The sequence below is a fragment of the Callorhinchus milii genome, unplaced genomic scaffold, assembly GCF_018977255.1.
Source record: "Callorhinchus milii isolate IMCB2004 unplaced genomic scaffold, IMCB_Cmil_1.0 Scaffold20, whole genome shotgun sequence".
In the NCBI taxonomy this organism is placed as follows: domain Eukaryota; kingdom Metazoa; phylum Chordata; class Chondrichthyes; order Chimaeriformes; family Callorhinchidae; genus Callorhinchus; species Callorhinchus milii.
The window spans coordinates 12,090,851-12,108,384 of record NW_024704761.1 but is presented as its reverse complement, the minus strand read 5'-3'; the positions used below and the strand labels follow the sequence as shown (position 1 = coordinate 12,108,384).

Genomic DNA, 17,534 nt, shown 5'->3' with positions numbered 1-17,534 from the left:
ATAGTAAAGAGTTCAGTCATATGGAGAGTTATCCTGAGCTACATCAGAGCATCCTGCAGCACGAGCTCAGTACAAGTGCCAGTCTTGTCATTGCAAATTAACATCCAAATACATCTAAAGCTCAGTCCTAGTATCAAATATCAATAGCAGATTTACATGTGAAAAGTCCAGTGACTTCAATCCTACTTGCAATACTCTACAACCTACTTTCATGCCCTGGTGATTTTCTGTGCTGCACTTTGCAATACTCATTCAATTATCATTGGTTATTATTAGTTATTAATCATCCATGTTCTGTCCTCTTGCCATTCCCCTCATGGTGGATAGGCTTACAGTGAAGACACTTCAGGGTGAGATTTACCGGCCAAGTCATCCAAAGCCAGAACTGCAACTACGTTTCTTGGCAGACTCGTCTCGGGGGAAGGCCTATATAGGCAGAGATGTAAAAACACATGATGTACCACACCAACAGAAGAAGCAAGCCTGGGGAGAAACATTGGAGGAGGTAAACTAGATTCACCTTTGAAAGTGGTATCTCCACCTCCTGAGGTGCAGTGCTGCCTTCACAGCATTGCTAGCAGCAGCTAGCTGCAAGGATAAGCAATGCTATGTTCATAGTTCGCCACAAACACAACTGTTCAGGCCTTGGCTCCATCAAATGACATTAACAAATAGCTTTATTAAGAGAGAAATGATCCACTACCTTTCTCATTCCAGGATTCTGAACAAAAGATGTTGGAAGATTAGAAACCATGATAGTGGGTTCTTCTCTGGTCACTCAGCTGCAGATGGGTTAGACAGCTTAATAAAGACTCCACACTGGTAACAGCCGGTGAAAGCAATCTCCAATTCTGACTCCGCTAAAAACTGAACAATTTACTATTTTGAGATTCACATTAGCAAAATAATTCTTTCAGATCGATCCTTTCCCTTCCTTCTTTATCTCATACTTGGCATCCTGTTTTAATACTCCATTTTGCAAGCTCTTTAATCACATCAAAAATCTATTTTTCTGCTTGTTTTTCCTCCAAATGAATTAACTTTTTACTGAGTGAATAAATAATTCCGAGGAGTTGAATAAAGGTCCAAACTCTTCTCTCCCCACCCCCACAACTTCAGTCATTCTAAACCTCAGACCTTCATTATAAAGTCTAATGATGGAAAACTCATTCCCAGATCGCTCCCCTCAGAACTGGACTCATTACTCTCCTTGTGAATGAATGGAGTGACACAAAGCAATACTGCAGAGGCCTGCCAGTATCCCAGACAACGAGCATGGTGGGGCATAGCACGCTGACATATAGTTCTCAGCCATAATTCCACACAGCTCTGCAAACTCAGCTGTGCCAACCGGAGGGATGTGCCAAGTTGGGGGCAGGCACATCCCAACAAGGAAACAGGGAAAGTCAGAAATGAATTGCTTAGATGTAAGCAGGAAACGTAACAATGTAGGTTATTTAGGTTGCAATTTTCAAATATTCTTTCCCTCTTTCCTCCTCTCCACAGGAAAGTGAAGTGCTTTCACCTGCTATTATTTGATGGGAAGAAAACTGAATGTATAATTCTGTAACCTAGTCCTGCAACCTAGAACTTCAGCCACATTCTACACAGATTCCAGTGCAACGAATTTCTTAACCAAATAGTAATGTACTCAAACGGAGCGGAGAGCAAAACATTCACTGTCAAAATATATTCACTGTCCATTCTGAACAATAGCATGGTAGGAGTGGGAAGTTTCACAAGAAACAGTGACAATTCCCAGGATGTTTTTCTTAGCTAGTATATAGAGGGAAGAATAAAACACACCAACTGCAAACTGACATTTCCTGTTGCAGACATTTCAAAACTGGACAAGCAATCAGCTGTATGGTGAGTGCTGGATAGAATGCTATGCAGTGAAACCGGGTGTCAGCTGTGCTGCTTGCCAGCACCCGCCTGGGTTAACGCTGATCAGTCAATGACAGCATTGTTCCCAGCAGCATTGAATAGGTGTCTCCATTCTAAACAGTGTTTAGCAACAGAACAGCATTCAAGTGAAGAGAGCAGCAGAACAGATGGAAGCAGAACTGCAGGAATCAAAGGCTTTTTTGTTTGGAATCTCATTTCAGTGAGACGACGCTCTCTTCTGGGGAAATATTATATTTTCTCTTATGTTTAGTTATTCTAGAAAGAAAAGCACTTCAGCCCCAAGTTTCAAACTATTTATCAAAGCATAAATCAAACTGGCAGTTTTGCAACAGAACTTCTCCTCCTAGTTTTGATTGGTTCCTTTCAGCCACAGAACAGCCCGAACATCTCCTGAGTTCTTGCTCGAAGACCACCCAGTATAATGAGCCTTTTTTTAAACTTAGTAAATTCAACAGGATGGAAGAAAAGATTTTCCATGAAATAGTGACATTCAGCCCAGCAGGGAGGACATGGCCAAATGCAGGCTGAGCAAACATGGAAGCAGAATGAAGAGAAGAGAGACTTAACAATCAAAAGGCAAAACAGCAAACCTTTTAGGTGAGAGAGAGGAGAAAGTAAAGCAAAGTATCTCAGTTGAATCACCAGCAACGAGGCTGAGGCCTGTGCAATAATCACGACGTCGAAGTTACCAGCACTGAGTGAGTCACAACAACATCCCATACACCAACCTCCTCTACAGCAGATAATGCTTACACTCCATGATGAGAAGTCAAATTTGAAACTGTCATACCACTCAGTGACTAGATCATGGTATATCCTCCAATCAGCAATTGTGCAAAACTCAGCAGCAGTTATCTGGATTGTTGCTGGAAAACACATTGCCTGTCAGCAGTGTGTGACAGCTGCTGTCCTCATGGAAATGACAGTGGAAGCATAGGTTAGCAGCATGGCACAGGGAGATCAAGTCAACCTGGACCACTGGTTTACTGGAAATTAACAGCACCATACAGGCTTAAAACACTCAATACTTTCTCTCAAGTACTGTAACCATCAACGCTACGTGCCAGGAGAATGATCAAATGTGAAACAGGTTGTATTTAGCTGGGTGCTATTTATTAGATAAAGAATTTTTTAAAACTGACACCAGAATTTACATTTTACATCTAGGTAGCAAAAAGCTATTCAGTCGCTGATCAATGCAATTGTCTCTCCTTTATAAACTCATTTGTAGGAATCATAGAAGGAGCCAGTCATCCATCAAGCCTGTTCCACAATTTTGTTAGACCACAGCAGATCTCGCAATCTTAGTTCCTGCTTTTTCTTCATTAACGCTTTTGTTTCCCTAATACCCCAAATTCAGATGGAATTGCACAGTATTTGCATTGTTTCCATAAGTATCTTTAAGTTTCATTGCTTATTTTCTGACCTTACCTTTAGGCTTGTGGTGGATCGAGGTTGGCAGTTGAACCTCCAGTTTTCGGTGCCGGGTGTTTCTGCTCCTTCTTTCTGTGCATCAGGCGTACGAAGAACATCTCCTCCAGGCAATAGGAAAGGACCCAAGGAATGGGGCCTTTCTTTCCTGTTTACATTGGATCAAAGCACTTTTATATTTAGTTGGGTGATACTTACAAAACAGGTAAAACTTACATTAGTAGTTATTCTTGCATTTGATAGTGCTTTTCACGTCTTCTAGACGTCTCAAAGCACTTCACAGAATATACTGTAAAGTGAATTGACTGCATATTTGTGGGCAAAACGCAGTAGTCAATTGCGCACAGCAGCGTCCCACAAACAGTCGTGGATTGAGTGACCAAATTATTATTTTTTTTTCTTGAGGGATTATTATCAGGCATGTGGAGCAAGGAAATGTGCCCAAGGTTTCGCCCTGACCAGCTGGGAATCGAACCCAGGTCTCTCGCTTGCGAGGCCACAGGACTCCACTCATCTCTTCTTAGCCCCCAAAGTGGGGGATTGGGAATAGGATGCTAACAGGGAGGGAGAGAGAATAAAACAGTCACCATTTGGCTAGTGAGGAACAGTAGCTAATCCAAAGCCACTCCCAAGTTCACGTTCACTAAGATGGGCTAAGAGCCCAGGTCAGTTTGCTGGTTTCCAGCAGTTGCACTACAGTGAGAAGAAAATGGTTACACTGGATATCTTAGTTTGAGCATTCAGCAGCACTTCAGCCACCTTCAGTGCCAATAGAGCCAATGAACTGATTACTAGGTATTGGTAGTAACTGGGATAAAAGAGTCCAGCTCAGTCACGCTCAATACAGAAACACTTACAAACTTTAATGAACTCAAAAACTTCATTAGCTGTAAAACCAGCTGCAATTTAATTTTGTTTTAAGAGATTAAACCAGAGAGGTTATCTATTGAAAAAGATAGAGGAAGCGTATAACATGAAATTAGGAATTGTTGAGATTTTTAAAAAAGTCTCAAGACTACGAAAGCCATATTCTGTTATTTTGTGGAGTATTTCACAATCAAACAGCATGTCAGGACACATTTCATTATTAAAGAGCCAAAGGGGAGCTAAACTAGAGGTCGCACAGTTAATTTGGTACTAGCTATTATTAGTACAGCCACTGCCAAGTGAAATCTATGGCTGAGCTGTTTGTCAGATTTAGCCACAATAAAAATGAGACTGAAGAGCTCAGTCTGACCCTCAAGCACTTCAGCTTGTTGATCAAAGCACTATATACTATTGTAAATGCTTTCTCCACCCTCAACCAGTGAGGACAGACAGCAAAACTTCTTAAAAATTACACCAAATCTTCTCACCCTATCCGAACTCTACAGCATTGAATCCTGTCCCACTCCACCAGCATTCCATCTCATTCTACATCACCCAATCCATTCTAAAACAATCCTTTCCACCACAATGCATTAAATGCATAGTATCCCACCCAACATCATAGCACCCAATCTAAAGTACAGATACTTTTGTTCTGAAAACTCTCCGTGCCTTCCTGAAGGTATAGTACCTGCTACTACTCCACGAGCAACGCCAACCCTCCAGTAGTCTCAGTTAATTATTGTGAAGTTTCCTATTCGTGTCAAAACAATCTACTCATATTATTCAGAACTCCTGATAAATCAGATTATCTGTGGTTGCGTGACTTGGCTCCTGTGTAACGCTGATCCTTTGTGACAATATTCCAGGCAGAGGAAAGCTCCAGGGCCACAAATCGAGATATATTCAGCTACAAAGCCATCTAGCTCTGAGCACAAACAGCAGCAGGTTTCACCAACTGCAGGAACAACCAAGTACATGGTACAGAGAAAGGAGTCAAACATTTGGAATTCATATTACACACAAATCTCAGCAGGAAAATAGGTGATCAAAATAAAAGCAGATGATAGAGAAATAGACTATAATGAACTAGACAACGGTCAGGGATGTATTAAACAAATGACAAGTTTTATTCTTTTGTATGGACTGAATCCTTCATCTAGCTTTTGAACAATCTGCTGATCATAAAAATTAAATTTCAGGGATGAAACGTTCCTGAAACACAGGAACGTCACTTATAAATTACACACTTCATTTCCTATGTATACATTTGACTCTGTACTTGGTTCAAACAGTACACATTCTGACCCAATCTATTCCTCAATCTGACTAAATGGGCTGCAAAACATACTTTAGCCGAACCTGGTATAAACTCCCTCTCATTTATACAACAACAACTTGGATTTATAAAACGCCCTCCACGCCAGACAGCATCTCAGAGCGCTTTACAGTAACATTCATCTTCTAGGAGACATTCGTTAGTAAATGGAAGTGGGAAACCCCAAAACTTCACAATATTTATCCAGCCCCATGCATTCAGGGACAAAACTCCACCCACATCAGCGCAGAATCATTAATCCTGTGGAGTGTCTGATGTTCAGTCTGCACCTACTCTCCGACCCTCCAGTACTATCAAACATTTTCAAGAAGCTCAACATCAGCTGCTTATGTTGGGTATTTACTCTGGAGAAAAAACAATGAATCTCCAATACTGCTTGAGGCTTTTTAATTTCAAACTTATTCCCCAGGTTTCACTCCACAATCTAAGTCATCAACTTCAGCTCTGCCCCTCATAATATCAAAAGACTGGATCATGTTTGTCCTACCCCTCAGTTTTATTTCTTCTGACAAGAAAACTTCAGCTCTGTGAGCTTCTCCTCATAAAGTCCTGGATTCAGTCTTGTTGCTGTTATCTGAAACCTCATCACTATTTCACCACTATTTTAAAGGTAGGCCAAATTAGACAATATTCCAATAGTGGCTTCAACCAGAGTCTTGCACAAGGCTAGAATAAGTTGCTTCATGTCCTCAGGATGCACCTAGGATATGATTGGCTTTGTTGCTGGTAGCTTTGTATTGTCTGGAAACCTTCAGTGACCGATCAACAATCACGAGTAGTTCTTTCTCCATCTCCCATATAATGACATTGTGTGCAAATGTTTACTAATTATTGTCTGCTTTGACAAACTAATAGTTCCAGATATTAGAGAATTAATATTGTTCCCTTGGACGATACAAGACAGCAGTTCGCACATTGATACTTACAAATGCACTGCTCATTAACCCATGGCAAGGTCTTTGGGTCAGTGTTTAATAGTTACACCAGCGATCACTATAGCAGTATAAGCCCAAAACACCACTTCAGTGCACTCAACATATAACTACATTGCAAATTGCACATTTACTGAGCAACCTGCTGCAGTTCAGAACCACAAGTGCACAAGAGGAAACGGATCCCTGAAGTACAGGAAGAAAAGGTCATTTGTATCCCTAGAAATGAAGCCAGGAGCAGAGACTTGTGCAGTAGATCTAGCAAGCTACTAAACTCCTAATTAGCTACCTAAAGTTGAAGCCCAATCCTGCACATTGGATCTGGATATCTTATTTTTTTCTCAGACCTTTACTAATCTGCTGTAGCATTGCATTCATACACTTTAGGACTATAATAACTCCAACACTAAAAAACATTATTGAGCTGTGTTAATCACTCAACCTAATCAGCAAGAATTACACAGAAGACGATTTCCTCACCACATTCAGATCAGATTAAATATTATAAAGTACACAAGAAAAACATCCACTAGAACTTGAAAATAAGGTACCTGTTTCTGTGTGCATTATTATAAAAAGAAATTCTCCCATTCAAATTAACAGCTAAAATCTCCAGTTACCTTCATAGATAAGTTGGTACCATTAGCCACACTGAATAGAGAATGCTTAACACAGCAACACCATTCAGTACACTTAGGTTGTCAGAAACAAAACGGGTTTCATTCAAATACGTATACAACAACGGGAACAATCCTCAATACTTAGTTCAACACTACATTCTGCATTTTAAAACAGCTTTAAACAAATGCTCAAAATAATCAATGGACAAGACTGTGCAAAATTTTGCAGAGTGCATGCTCCTGCAGACAATGCATTCATACAAAATCATTTAAAAACTGCCGAGTGGAAGGGGAGAGGATAATATATATATATATAGAGAGAGACAAATTATTATGAAATTATTATTAAAGATGCAGGAGGCTAGGAACAAGTCACACAAGGTAGGCCAGGAGGCCATATGGTACCTGATTTTCTTTGGAAGATTCTGCGTTAGTGCTGGAAGGCCGGTTGAAATGGAATAATGCACGAGCAGCAGAACCGAGAGGGAGACCAGGATAGCTGAATTAATGACCACCGCCCCGCCAACAAAGCCAAACACAAACAGAAGCATGCAGCCAGGACTCATGGCTCTGTGCTGGCATGGTTGTGCTCCGAGACCAAGAACACCGTGGGGGAAGGTTACACGAGGGATGAGGGTGTATCCTTGGGACTGAAAAGGCTGTCAGTCAAGCACCGCCACAAAAGCAGCTACAGAAAACAATGCCATCAGCAAAGCCGACGAGCTACATTCTGCAGCAGCTCACACAGAATGACATCATGCTGCTCGCTGGCTGGATAGCCATGGAGCATCAGTGCTGCAGCAGCTCGAGTTCAGCACTCATTCGCCAGCACCTCCTCTCTGCTCATTGGCTGCAGAACCCATCACTTGCATAATACAGGCACATAAAAGGAGACAGCATCATTGAGAACAAATAACTAGATTGGGTTCTTATATGTAACACCAAGGCCCCGGGGCTTCTAAACCTACCCGTTAAACTCCAGTTTTCTTAAAATTCAACAAAGTATATTTTTTTAAAAAATGAAAGCAGTTTGCCTTTATAGCTTCTAATTGAGTGCTCTCAGCATAATTATTTTAATTCCAATCCATTACCCAGCCGTGCTTCTATTATACAATCCACTTGTCCAACATCAGCCAATCTATTGTTCACTGATCTGAAGTGTCAGACAAATGGGTCACTGGTCATATGTTCCAGAAACCAGTCAATGTTTAGATTCTGCTAGAAAGGAAATTAGAGCCAACAAGGGTTCTCCCTCTCCTCCGTGTCCTGGATGCTTACTTTCCTCAGTGTCCCAGGCATTGGCTGCCTGGCCTCGGTATACTCACCTCAATCTGTTGTGCACTCCTGACTCCAGTGGATCCCCACCATGCAACTGTTGAAATTTGGTTCGCTCTAAGTGCTCCATATAATTGTGAATCATCTATGAATGAGCAAGAAGGAATCACATTGAAAACATTTTATTATCTCAAGATACATGCTTTCGATTAGGAACAGAGTTACTCACTTTATAAAATGACGGTGTTACAATACTTCTTTTTCTCCTGTCTCTCTATAATAATTAAATTATGGATTATCATAATTCACCTTTGAGTCAGGCAAATTTGCATCAAGTTCTTTCTTTAAAGTACAACATCTGAGAATTTTTTTGAACAAAGTCCAAAAAGCACAAGAGAGGAATCTCCCAGCTGAGACCTTCAACAATCAACCAGTTACAAAGAATTAGCATCAATCCTGATCCCCTTCAATGTTAAACAATGTGCTGTGCATAGAAGCAGCAGCTTGAAGGCATTGGCTTCGGTTGAGCCACTTTACTAGACCCAACACCTCCCCCAAGGAGACTAGATTCTGCAGGGGACGACAACTTGAACCAAATGTGATTGTGCATGAGTCACCATGAGATTCTTCTATTCCCTAAACAATTGGCAGATCATTTTTGTGTAAAGCAAGGTGGTGGTGGTGGGGATCCTTTAAATGGATGTGCTCAGTGTTCCATTATGTCTGCCAGGTCCTTCAAGACGTTCAGTCTACGTCAAACATAAGTGGAAGTTGTTAACTTTCAGGGAGAAAACAGCTTCCTGCTCATACCAATGACAGCTAGCCAGGAATTTGCCCAAATAGGACAAGACTTGGTGAAGCTGCATGTGAACGCACATAGATGGGCTTCTCATTGGAGAAGAGGTCAAACTTTGAGCGACCACTTCTGTCCTTTTAAAAATGATGTTTCCTTTACAAATACCTCAAAGCTTTCCTAAGTAGGTCAGTGTAGACAAAGCTAAGGAAATTCTTGATTATTTAGTCTTAAACCCTGGAACAAGCAGGCACAATTACACAGGGTGATTCTTATATTTGTGTGTGTGCAATTCTCGCCATCTGTGCACACATTCTTAATTCCTCAGCCTGGATTACACATGGCTGTTATTAATTAGTTACAGAAGCAGATAAACCAGTGCATCAGATTTATGACCAAAATTGTTTATACTGTGGCACTACCACTGGTTGGATTGCCCTGGTACTCTTATTCTAGTGAGGAGATGCATAGAGCCCTATGTTAATCTTGTACTAATGGGCTGCTTGTGAATATTCTAATGCATCACTCCAAATAGTTCCCATCACAACCCACAGCTTACTGTAGTGCTGCAATTCTTTAAATACTTACTAGCTTCTTCAGAGGGGAAGAGGGAAATTTAGAGGGATATATACATCCTGTGCCTCTGGAGCTTATGAGCAACGTGTGTGTGTATATGCCTAAGCAAGTAAAGGCAGGAAGTGGAAGTGCTGCCTTCAACGAAGGTTGAACCACATAGTTATTGGCTTCAGTGATAGGAAGGGGATTCTTTAAAGTACAAAGGAACAGGAAAGTTACTTGAGGGTCAGGGAAGAAATCTATAATGATGGAAGTGAAAAGCATGTCCTTTTTCCATTAATCTCCTCATCAGTATTCATAAGTGATGATTACTGGAGTATTCCTGAGCCTATGACCACATTGTCAGGGGATGCTTCACAGGATATAATAGAAAGACTGCCATATGAACTAGCATTTAAGAAATGAGAGCAATTGAAAGTGTTAAACAACAACAAAATTACAAAATTAAAGGAAGTCCCAAGGTGCTGAATAGTTGGGACTCAGGACCCGAACGTGGGGGGGCAGGGTTTGGACGAGGGAGGGCAGGGAGGTAGGAGGGCGGCTGAATGCCCAGTTGAAAAGGAGGGTCTTGAGTTGTGCCTTCAAAGAAGCAAGGGAGGGAGCAAGGCAAAGGGATTGTGGAATGGAGTTCTAAAGAGCGGGGCCAGAGTGGCTGAAAGCCTGGCCACCGATGGTAGGGAAGGTCGTGTGGGAGACATGGAGCAGGCTGGAGCCTGCTGAACGGAAGAAGGGTTGATAGGGGTCAGGTCAGCAGGTCGGAGATGTAGGAGGGAGCAAGGCCGCGGAGAGCCTTGAAAGTGAGGCCAAGGATTTTGAATTCTATCCTCTGAGGGATAGGGAGTCAATGGAGCTGGGGCGAGGGTGGAGTGATGGGGTCACGGAGCATGGTGCAGGAGAGGCATTGAGCATAGATACAATGCACTCAAGAATACTGTATTTGAAAGCAAAAATCAGGAATGTTCAGGATGAATAGCTGCACAGTTTCCAAGCAGAAGTCGAATTTTAGTCGAATGGGGGATCGCTTTTGTAGCGGTAATAAACCCTTCAAAAAAAACCAAAATAAATTATAATAATAAATTGGTCACTTAATCCACGACTGTTTGTGGGACACTGCTGTGCACAATTGGCTGCCACATTTCGCCCACAAAATATAGTCAATTCACTTTACAGCATATCATGGAGTCCTGTAGCTCAGTAGTGAGAGCACTCGCCTCATAAGCGAGAGACCTGGGTTCGATTCCCAGCAGGGCAAACCTTGGGCAAGTTTCCTTACTCTACACGTCTGATAATAATCCAAGAAAAAAAATTGGTTATTTTAATCCACGACTGTTTGTGGGACACTGCTGTGCGCAATTGGCTACCACTTCTCATGCACAAATATATAGTCAATTCACTTTACAATATATTCTGTGAAGCGCTTTGAGATGTCTAGAAGACGTGAAAAGCAATATATCAAATACAAGGACTATTATTATCCTGCGAAGTGCTTTGAGGCGTCTCAAAAGATGTGTCAAGGCACTGTATCAAATGCAAGTATTATTATTGTTGAGAAAACAAAGAGTGTGATCGTCTATCAGGAGACTCAATTCTTGGTCAACATTCCGAGGATCTGCTGATGGTCTTTCTGGCTCACACCATGAATCAGAGGCGACAGTGGAGCAGCTTGTGAGGCTCCTGTTTACTGCTGTATTTTCACACGTGCTATAAACTTCCATGCCTGGCAATGGAAAATTGAGTTGATCCTCTGTGGTAATCTCAGTAGCCTGATTCCCAAGCCACAATAGACTACAGTACTCCAAGGCATTGCTGACGACAGATCAGTCGGTCTGACTAATCAGCAAGACTTGGGAGGGGCAGACCAGTCATTGAAGGCAGGGGTTCTTCACACTTGGCTCCTGTTAATCCTACAAGCCAAAGCCCCGACTGGTATAGTGGTCTTAGCTGGACAAGCAGCAGGAAGTTTGCCAGAAAGTGCTCACAAAGGCAAGCTATGTGTTTTAGCTGGGTAAACTGCAGAGATATCTTAATGTGCCACACTGTGTGCCACTCAAGCCTGATTCTGCCAACCTGCATCTAATACTTTCCAGAATTAGGTAAATATGTTGCATCTGATTGGGGAGAGTGTGCATTCCATTCCAGAGAAAAGTGGAATACTGTTTAATTAAAATACTAGATTTAAACTGGAGGAAGTAGCAGGGATTGCGAAGCATGTATATATGTGGCTGGGGGTGTCCACTAGCAGAATTCCACAGCATCGATTGTTCTGCTTTTGTTCACATCTACATAAATGCCTCAGAGGGTAAGATCTGATTACAGAACTGCTTGCTTCCCTTGCATTGATTACCTGCCTTAAGGAAAGGCTAGAAAAGTAGCAGTTAAAATAGTCTAAGAGTAGAGAGGAGGAGGTGCAGTCAAGGTTTGATTACCTTTCTTTATAAGCGAGAAAGCCTGAAACGCTGGATACTGTGCTGCAGATGCAGCATTGACATCCTGCAAATATTGGAACTCCATCTAGTGTTAAAAAGCCGGCACTGAGCAGCACAATGGACAGTTTAATCTCCACCTACAGCTTTGGAACTTGACAGTTCAATCCTGTTCATTGTTGCTCACTAACAACTGAGTTCTGTAGTAGCAGCTATACGTTTCTGTGACAAATAGAATTCAATTCACAATGCTTCAGTGAGTTCAGGCCATGTAACAGGATATGTCTTGGTTGACCAGGAGATGCAATATAATGTTGGTTAAGTTTGCACAAACGATCACAGCTGGATGCTCCACCTCTCAAAAGAAACTGCATTCCTCACTAGTTAACTCCCTATTTCTATGTAACAGAGCCTATTTTCAATGTATAAAATTCTTGAATGTAATAAAGCTGCAGGTGAGTGAATATATAGTATTTAGAAAGAGTTGGTGATACTGCCATTAGATGGTGCTAGTATACTACTGCAGTATTGAACGTTATGTTCACTGTGTTCATTGAGGCACAAGTCTCAATCTGATGGGCACAAGGAATGGACAAAAACATGTTGCAAATCTTCAAAAAAGTTATTTTGTCATTGTGCTAGAATTAAAAAAGGCTTTCAAATAGTTGAATTAGGGTAAGCCTAATCAGAAACAGGAAGATACCACAATTACCAGGTTATATTACAAAGTACAGACTGATAAGGTTTCAGATCACAAAATTTCATCGAAAGTATGTTAAAAAACCCTGATATAGACTGTCAAGTATATCTTGCTAAAGCAACAGGTGCCTTACATTAAGACGCAGGGTTACTCTGTCTGAAACATACCTCGGTGTGCCTTTGATGAAGTGCATTGTATTCCTTCTTCAGTTCCGACTCTCGCTCCTCCAATCTACCAACTTAAAAAAACACATTTAAAATCAGATTAGAGAAGCTGCGTTTAACAAAAACATCATCTTTATTGATTAATATGATTTAATTCATATTAAATATATCAGACACAAAATGTTCAAGACTAAAGCTGCGAGAGAAAACAGACCACGCAAACACAACCCTGTACATCCCTCACCCTACACATTAGAGTAGACCAGTATTCTGAAATCTACTGGTATTGGAGAAAATCAGGCCAGCTTTATGTTTCATAAGACTTAGGAGTCAGTTTCACTTTGGATAGATTGTTTTACAGCAAGATTCTCTGTATCCTAACCTTTCCTAAATGCAACACAGGGAGGAACAAGACACAGGCCAGGAGTGGAAAAATTCAGTGTTCTTGAAGACTATCCAGTTGTGATGCTCTTAGACACACTGTCTGGGCTCACACATGGAGAATGATCACTTGGATAAGTATGGTTGAAATTCAAATTGTGTGCATAGCAGAAGTAGTGAAACTAATGAATAAAGAAATTCAAGTGGAAACTCATGTAACTAAGCTGCACAACAAACTCAGGACAGTTTTAAGGAGGAAACTGAACTTAATTGTAACATACAACGGAGGAGCTTCTAGCTCCAAACTTCACCATTCTGTATTGTTTAGTTAAGTCCTGGAAGATATAACTCTGAAAGCCAACTGCAATAAATTAATTGATGAGTGGACTGCAGTGTTGAAGCTGTGTCAAGACTGAGTGCCAATACTTATACTGGGAACATGAGCAGAGGATGATGTGCAACCCAGCTAAAGGTTTACCTACTATTTTAGCAGCGTATCCAAGTGAGTCAGCAATCCAGGTAACTGCAGCAAGCATGTCACGTTTAGCAGCTGCTACAGGTTCTATAGTTACACTTAGCACCACACCCAAAATTTGGTGCACTTTGACCACAAAATACACACAGCTTTTTTTAATGTATCTTCTAATCTTGCTAACCCAATGGGAAAGTGTGTTACGACCACCCAAAGCAATACTGAGGCATACAGATCAGAAAGTTGCAGTTTTAAAACCAGAGTCCCTGCTGGGTTGTTTATCTAAGCTCGGGTCATGGTAGTGATACTATACTTAACTCAAAAAAAAACTCTGGGTTTCAAAGCTGCTTTGCCAGAAGCAACCCACCTCTCAGGAAAGGCCTGTTCAATACTAAGCAAAAAGTTAAAAATAGAAACCCAGCATTAGGGAAGGGCGGAAATGTTTAAAAATACAAGAAGAGGCAAGAATCAAGCTGGAGAACAGACACTGGTCACCAGGAAACCTAAATAATCTTACAGAATTATTTTGACCAAATTGTAATGAGCAGGGTTACAGTTTAAAATAGAACATTAGTAACACTGGAAGCCTGATCATGGGGCACAGATGTGGTCGGAAGGCAAAACAATTGTTAAGATGTCAAATAGATGCAGATTACGTCACAGCCCGAGCTCATTCTGACACGAATGGAAGGGTGATGTTTTAGTACGTAGCCATTCTATTGCAGTGAGTTTTCCTGAGTTTTAATGTCATGTAACAGAAGACACAAATAACCATAATCAAGTTAGACTGCAGACAATAAATCTTTCTCTCCACACAACCAGAATTTCTTAATTTCTTTGGTCAATGGGTACCCTTCTAAGGGATGGACCAAGTATGTCCTGAGAACAGGGTAATGAGTCATAGAGAGCAACAGTCTGCTTGGTTTTCACAATAAGTCGCTAATGGATTATGGACAACTGGTGCACAGCAATTCTATACAAGCTATGCAGCTACATCATGCTCTAAACAACTAAATCTTTTTTAAACCATCGTTTCAGATTCTACATTCTGCTGCTCAATGCTGGAGTACAATAAGCAGTGGTTTTGATTACACTATTCACTGTCCATCCACAGGCCCATATCCTTCCATTATAAACTATTTTTGGCTAAAGAGCTACTTTGTTCTGGCTTCTGTAAAGCGAGGTGTTGGAGAAAAGCCATAGCTTATCTCCGAGATGTTATCTCCGCTATACAATCATTAGGACTGAACGCCAAGCTTGTTCATTTTTGGTCGTTGTCATCCTCTCTTCTCTTATTCAAACACACTGGCTGCTAAAGATGCTTCAGGTTGGTAACAACATTGATTAACTCTGATCCTAAATGAGTCAGGAGCCTGAGGGTGGCACCAATGGCACCTAATCACAGTCAGTATATTTTAATACAACTTTCCTAGGCTTAGAACTGAGACATATTTGGTTAAAAATACTATCATTACTTAATAGCTATCACTACTAGCTGTTAACTCAGTGACGGTAGACTTGAGGACGAGGCACTGGACATCTCACCCCACAAAATGAATCTGGACCATTAATCCCCTACACTCCAGTAACATCCTACTAGCAAATCTCCCCCCATCCCCCCAAAAAAGTATGTAGTCTTTGATACAGAAACAGTGGCCTGTTTTAGAAGGCAACAATGATTATCTTCCACAGTGAAATTATTAAATGGACTCAGGTAGGTGCTGCATCTGTAAGGTGGGGCAAGGTGCCTGTGAAAACGCAGGGTTCAGAGCAGATTGGTGCCAAGCATTTAGCGGCAGTTTGCTCACAATGACGCTGCTTCACAACATTCCACTGTTTTGTAACCCTGAGCCTCGCTCATCTGTCACAGGTTTGCTATAGCCAAGTAGACACGGTAAAGAGGATACATTTTGATTCTAAATGCAAACCTTGTGAAAGCACAATGACGGTACCAGCCCAAAATGCAACGCAATAACTGGCATTGTTTTCTAAGAATTTATTGGTGCCCCAAACTAATTATTTGAACAAATAGTCCTCTAATGCCACAACTAACTCTGGGTTAGAATTGGGTGTTGCAGAATTAAAGTACTATGCTATAATCATAATTTGTGTCTGTCATGCCATAATGGCATGAATCTAAATCTTAATGGACAACTATTGTAGGTCAGGAGCACAGTCCACCTATGATTATTTGGTGCTAGAGTCTTGCTGTAACCAAGTGACCCACCCAAGCAAAAGTGTTTTTTTGTATGAATCTCTGTGTTCAAAGAGGGAGGATTTGTTTTTAACAGTGCCAGCATTAAGCATTCCCAAACAGGGCACGTCACACTCCAAGTGAGATAAACTGAGAATGTAACAGTAAACACTTAAGAATTTTAAGCGACCTTCTGAGTCTGCATTACAGTATTCATTCCTATTTGGTTACAAAAGTTCTAAGGTTTATGATCAGAATATAATGGAGTCAGGTTGGAAGGCAAGAACGATAGTGCTTAGTCAGAAATCTGAAAGGTGCTTTTATTATCTGCAAAACTATCTATTTGCCCCCAGCCAGGGGCACCTCTTCAACTGTTCATTTCTCAATACAGAAATTCTATTGTTGCTTATATTTGCCCTGATTATTAAGAAGTTAATTTATCACTCACCAGAGATGAAAAGAAACATTAAATGCTGGAAATCAGATTACAACAGAAAGTAATGGAAATACACTTCGCATTTGAAATTTTGGGTGTGATCCGAATCATCTCAATAACACTTTGAAGAAATCCTGAACCACTCTGATTATCAATCCATTTCAATTGTAATGCCTATTCTTCTTCATGTTTGATATCAAGTCAAGACAAACACAAGTATTCTCAAATCAGAGGCACTTACTCTGGTCTGCGTAGTTTTTTGCTTTGAGTTCAAGCTGTCGTGTCTGCGATTCCAACACCTCCACTCGAACCTGCAGGTCCTTCTTCTCCTGCTCTTGAGAATCCTCAAATTCAATAAATTTCTACAAGAGAGGACATACTCAATATTAAAACAGCTGAAATGTCAGGTATCACCAAGGCAAAGCACTGGAGCATTCCAGGGGCAATGAATCTGTTCGAGGCATTGTGAGAGGTTTTTAAAAGCTGGGTCAGAGGTAGCAAGTGAATTTGGAAGAGAGTTCCAGAGAAGAGGGACATGATGGTATTCAAGTGGTAAATTGGAATGAGAAGGTGGTGGTTCTGGCTAGAATGTAGGAGATTGCATTGGATTGCACAGATCGTATAGAGTAATGAGGACAGTAACATTTTGGCAGGCCAACCTAGATACAAAGACTTCATTGGGAGTCTTGTGATTACATTCTAAATATTGCTTCTACTCCTTAGGACAATTCACTTTCACTTCAGTGATCAACACAATCTCAGGCTCCAGCAGACATCATTTGACTCAACAGAAGGCGACTCACATGACTGTCTTCACTGACCAATAATACAATGGCCTCTGGGCTTAATCACGTTATTTTTAGTTCCTTCAAAACCATAGATTATATTGAATAGAAACTCTGATATCCTGCAGGAACAAACAGTACCAAATAAACCTCAAGATTCTGTGCAGATCACTAGACAGCTGATTCTAGTCAGATCACACTGCACTCTTTGTCCACATCCCTTCATTATTGAGTATAT

At 41.0% G+C, this 17,534-nt stretch overlaps 1 protein-coding gene and 1 non-coding gene across 6 annotated transcripts in view; one reads left to right on the top strand and one right to left on the bottom strand.

The window, feature by feature from the left end:
• The window catches only part of spag9b (sperm associated antigen 9b), a 59,484-nt gene that overhangs the window by 27,022 nt on the left and 14,928 nt on the right, over positions 1 to 17,534 (bottom strand). For all 5 annotated transcript variants that reach the window (XM_042342330.1, XM_042342332.1, XM_042342331.1 and 2 more), the window contains exons 2-5: positions 16,753 to 16,873; positions 13,032 to 13,102; positions 8,423 to 8,517; positions 3,340 to 3,487 (exon numbers count right to left, since the gene is read on the bottom strand). In XM_042342330.1, the coding sequence (XP_042198264.1) occupies positions 3,340 to 3,487; positions 8,423 to 8,517; positions 13,032 to 13,102; positions 16,753 to 16,873 (435 nt within the window). The remainder of the gene's footprint in view (positions 1 to 3,339; positions 3,488 to 8,422; positions 8,518 to 13,031; positions 13,103 to 16,752; positions 16,874 to 17,534) is intronic.
• trnam-cau lies at positions 10,922 to 10,993 on the top strand. The gene has a single exon. It is a non-coding gene; the product is annotated as a tRNA-Met (tRNA).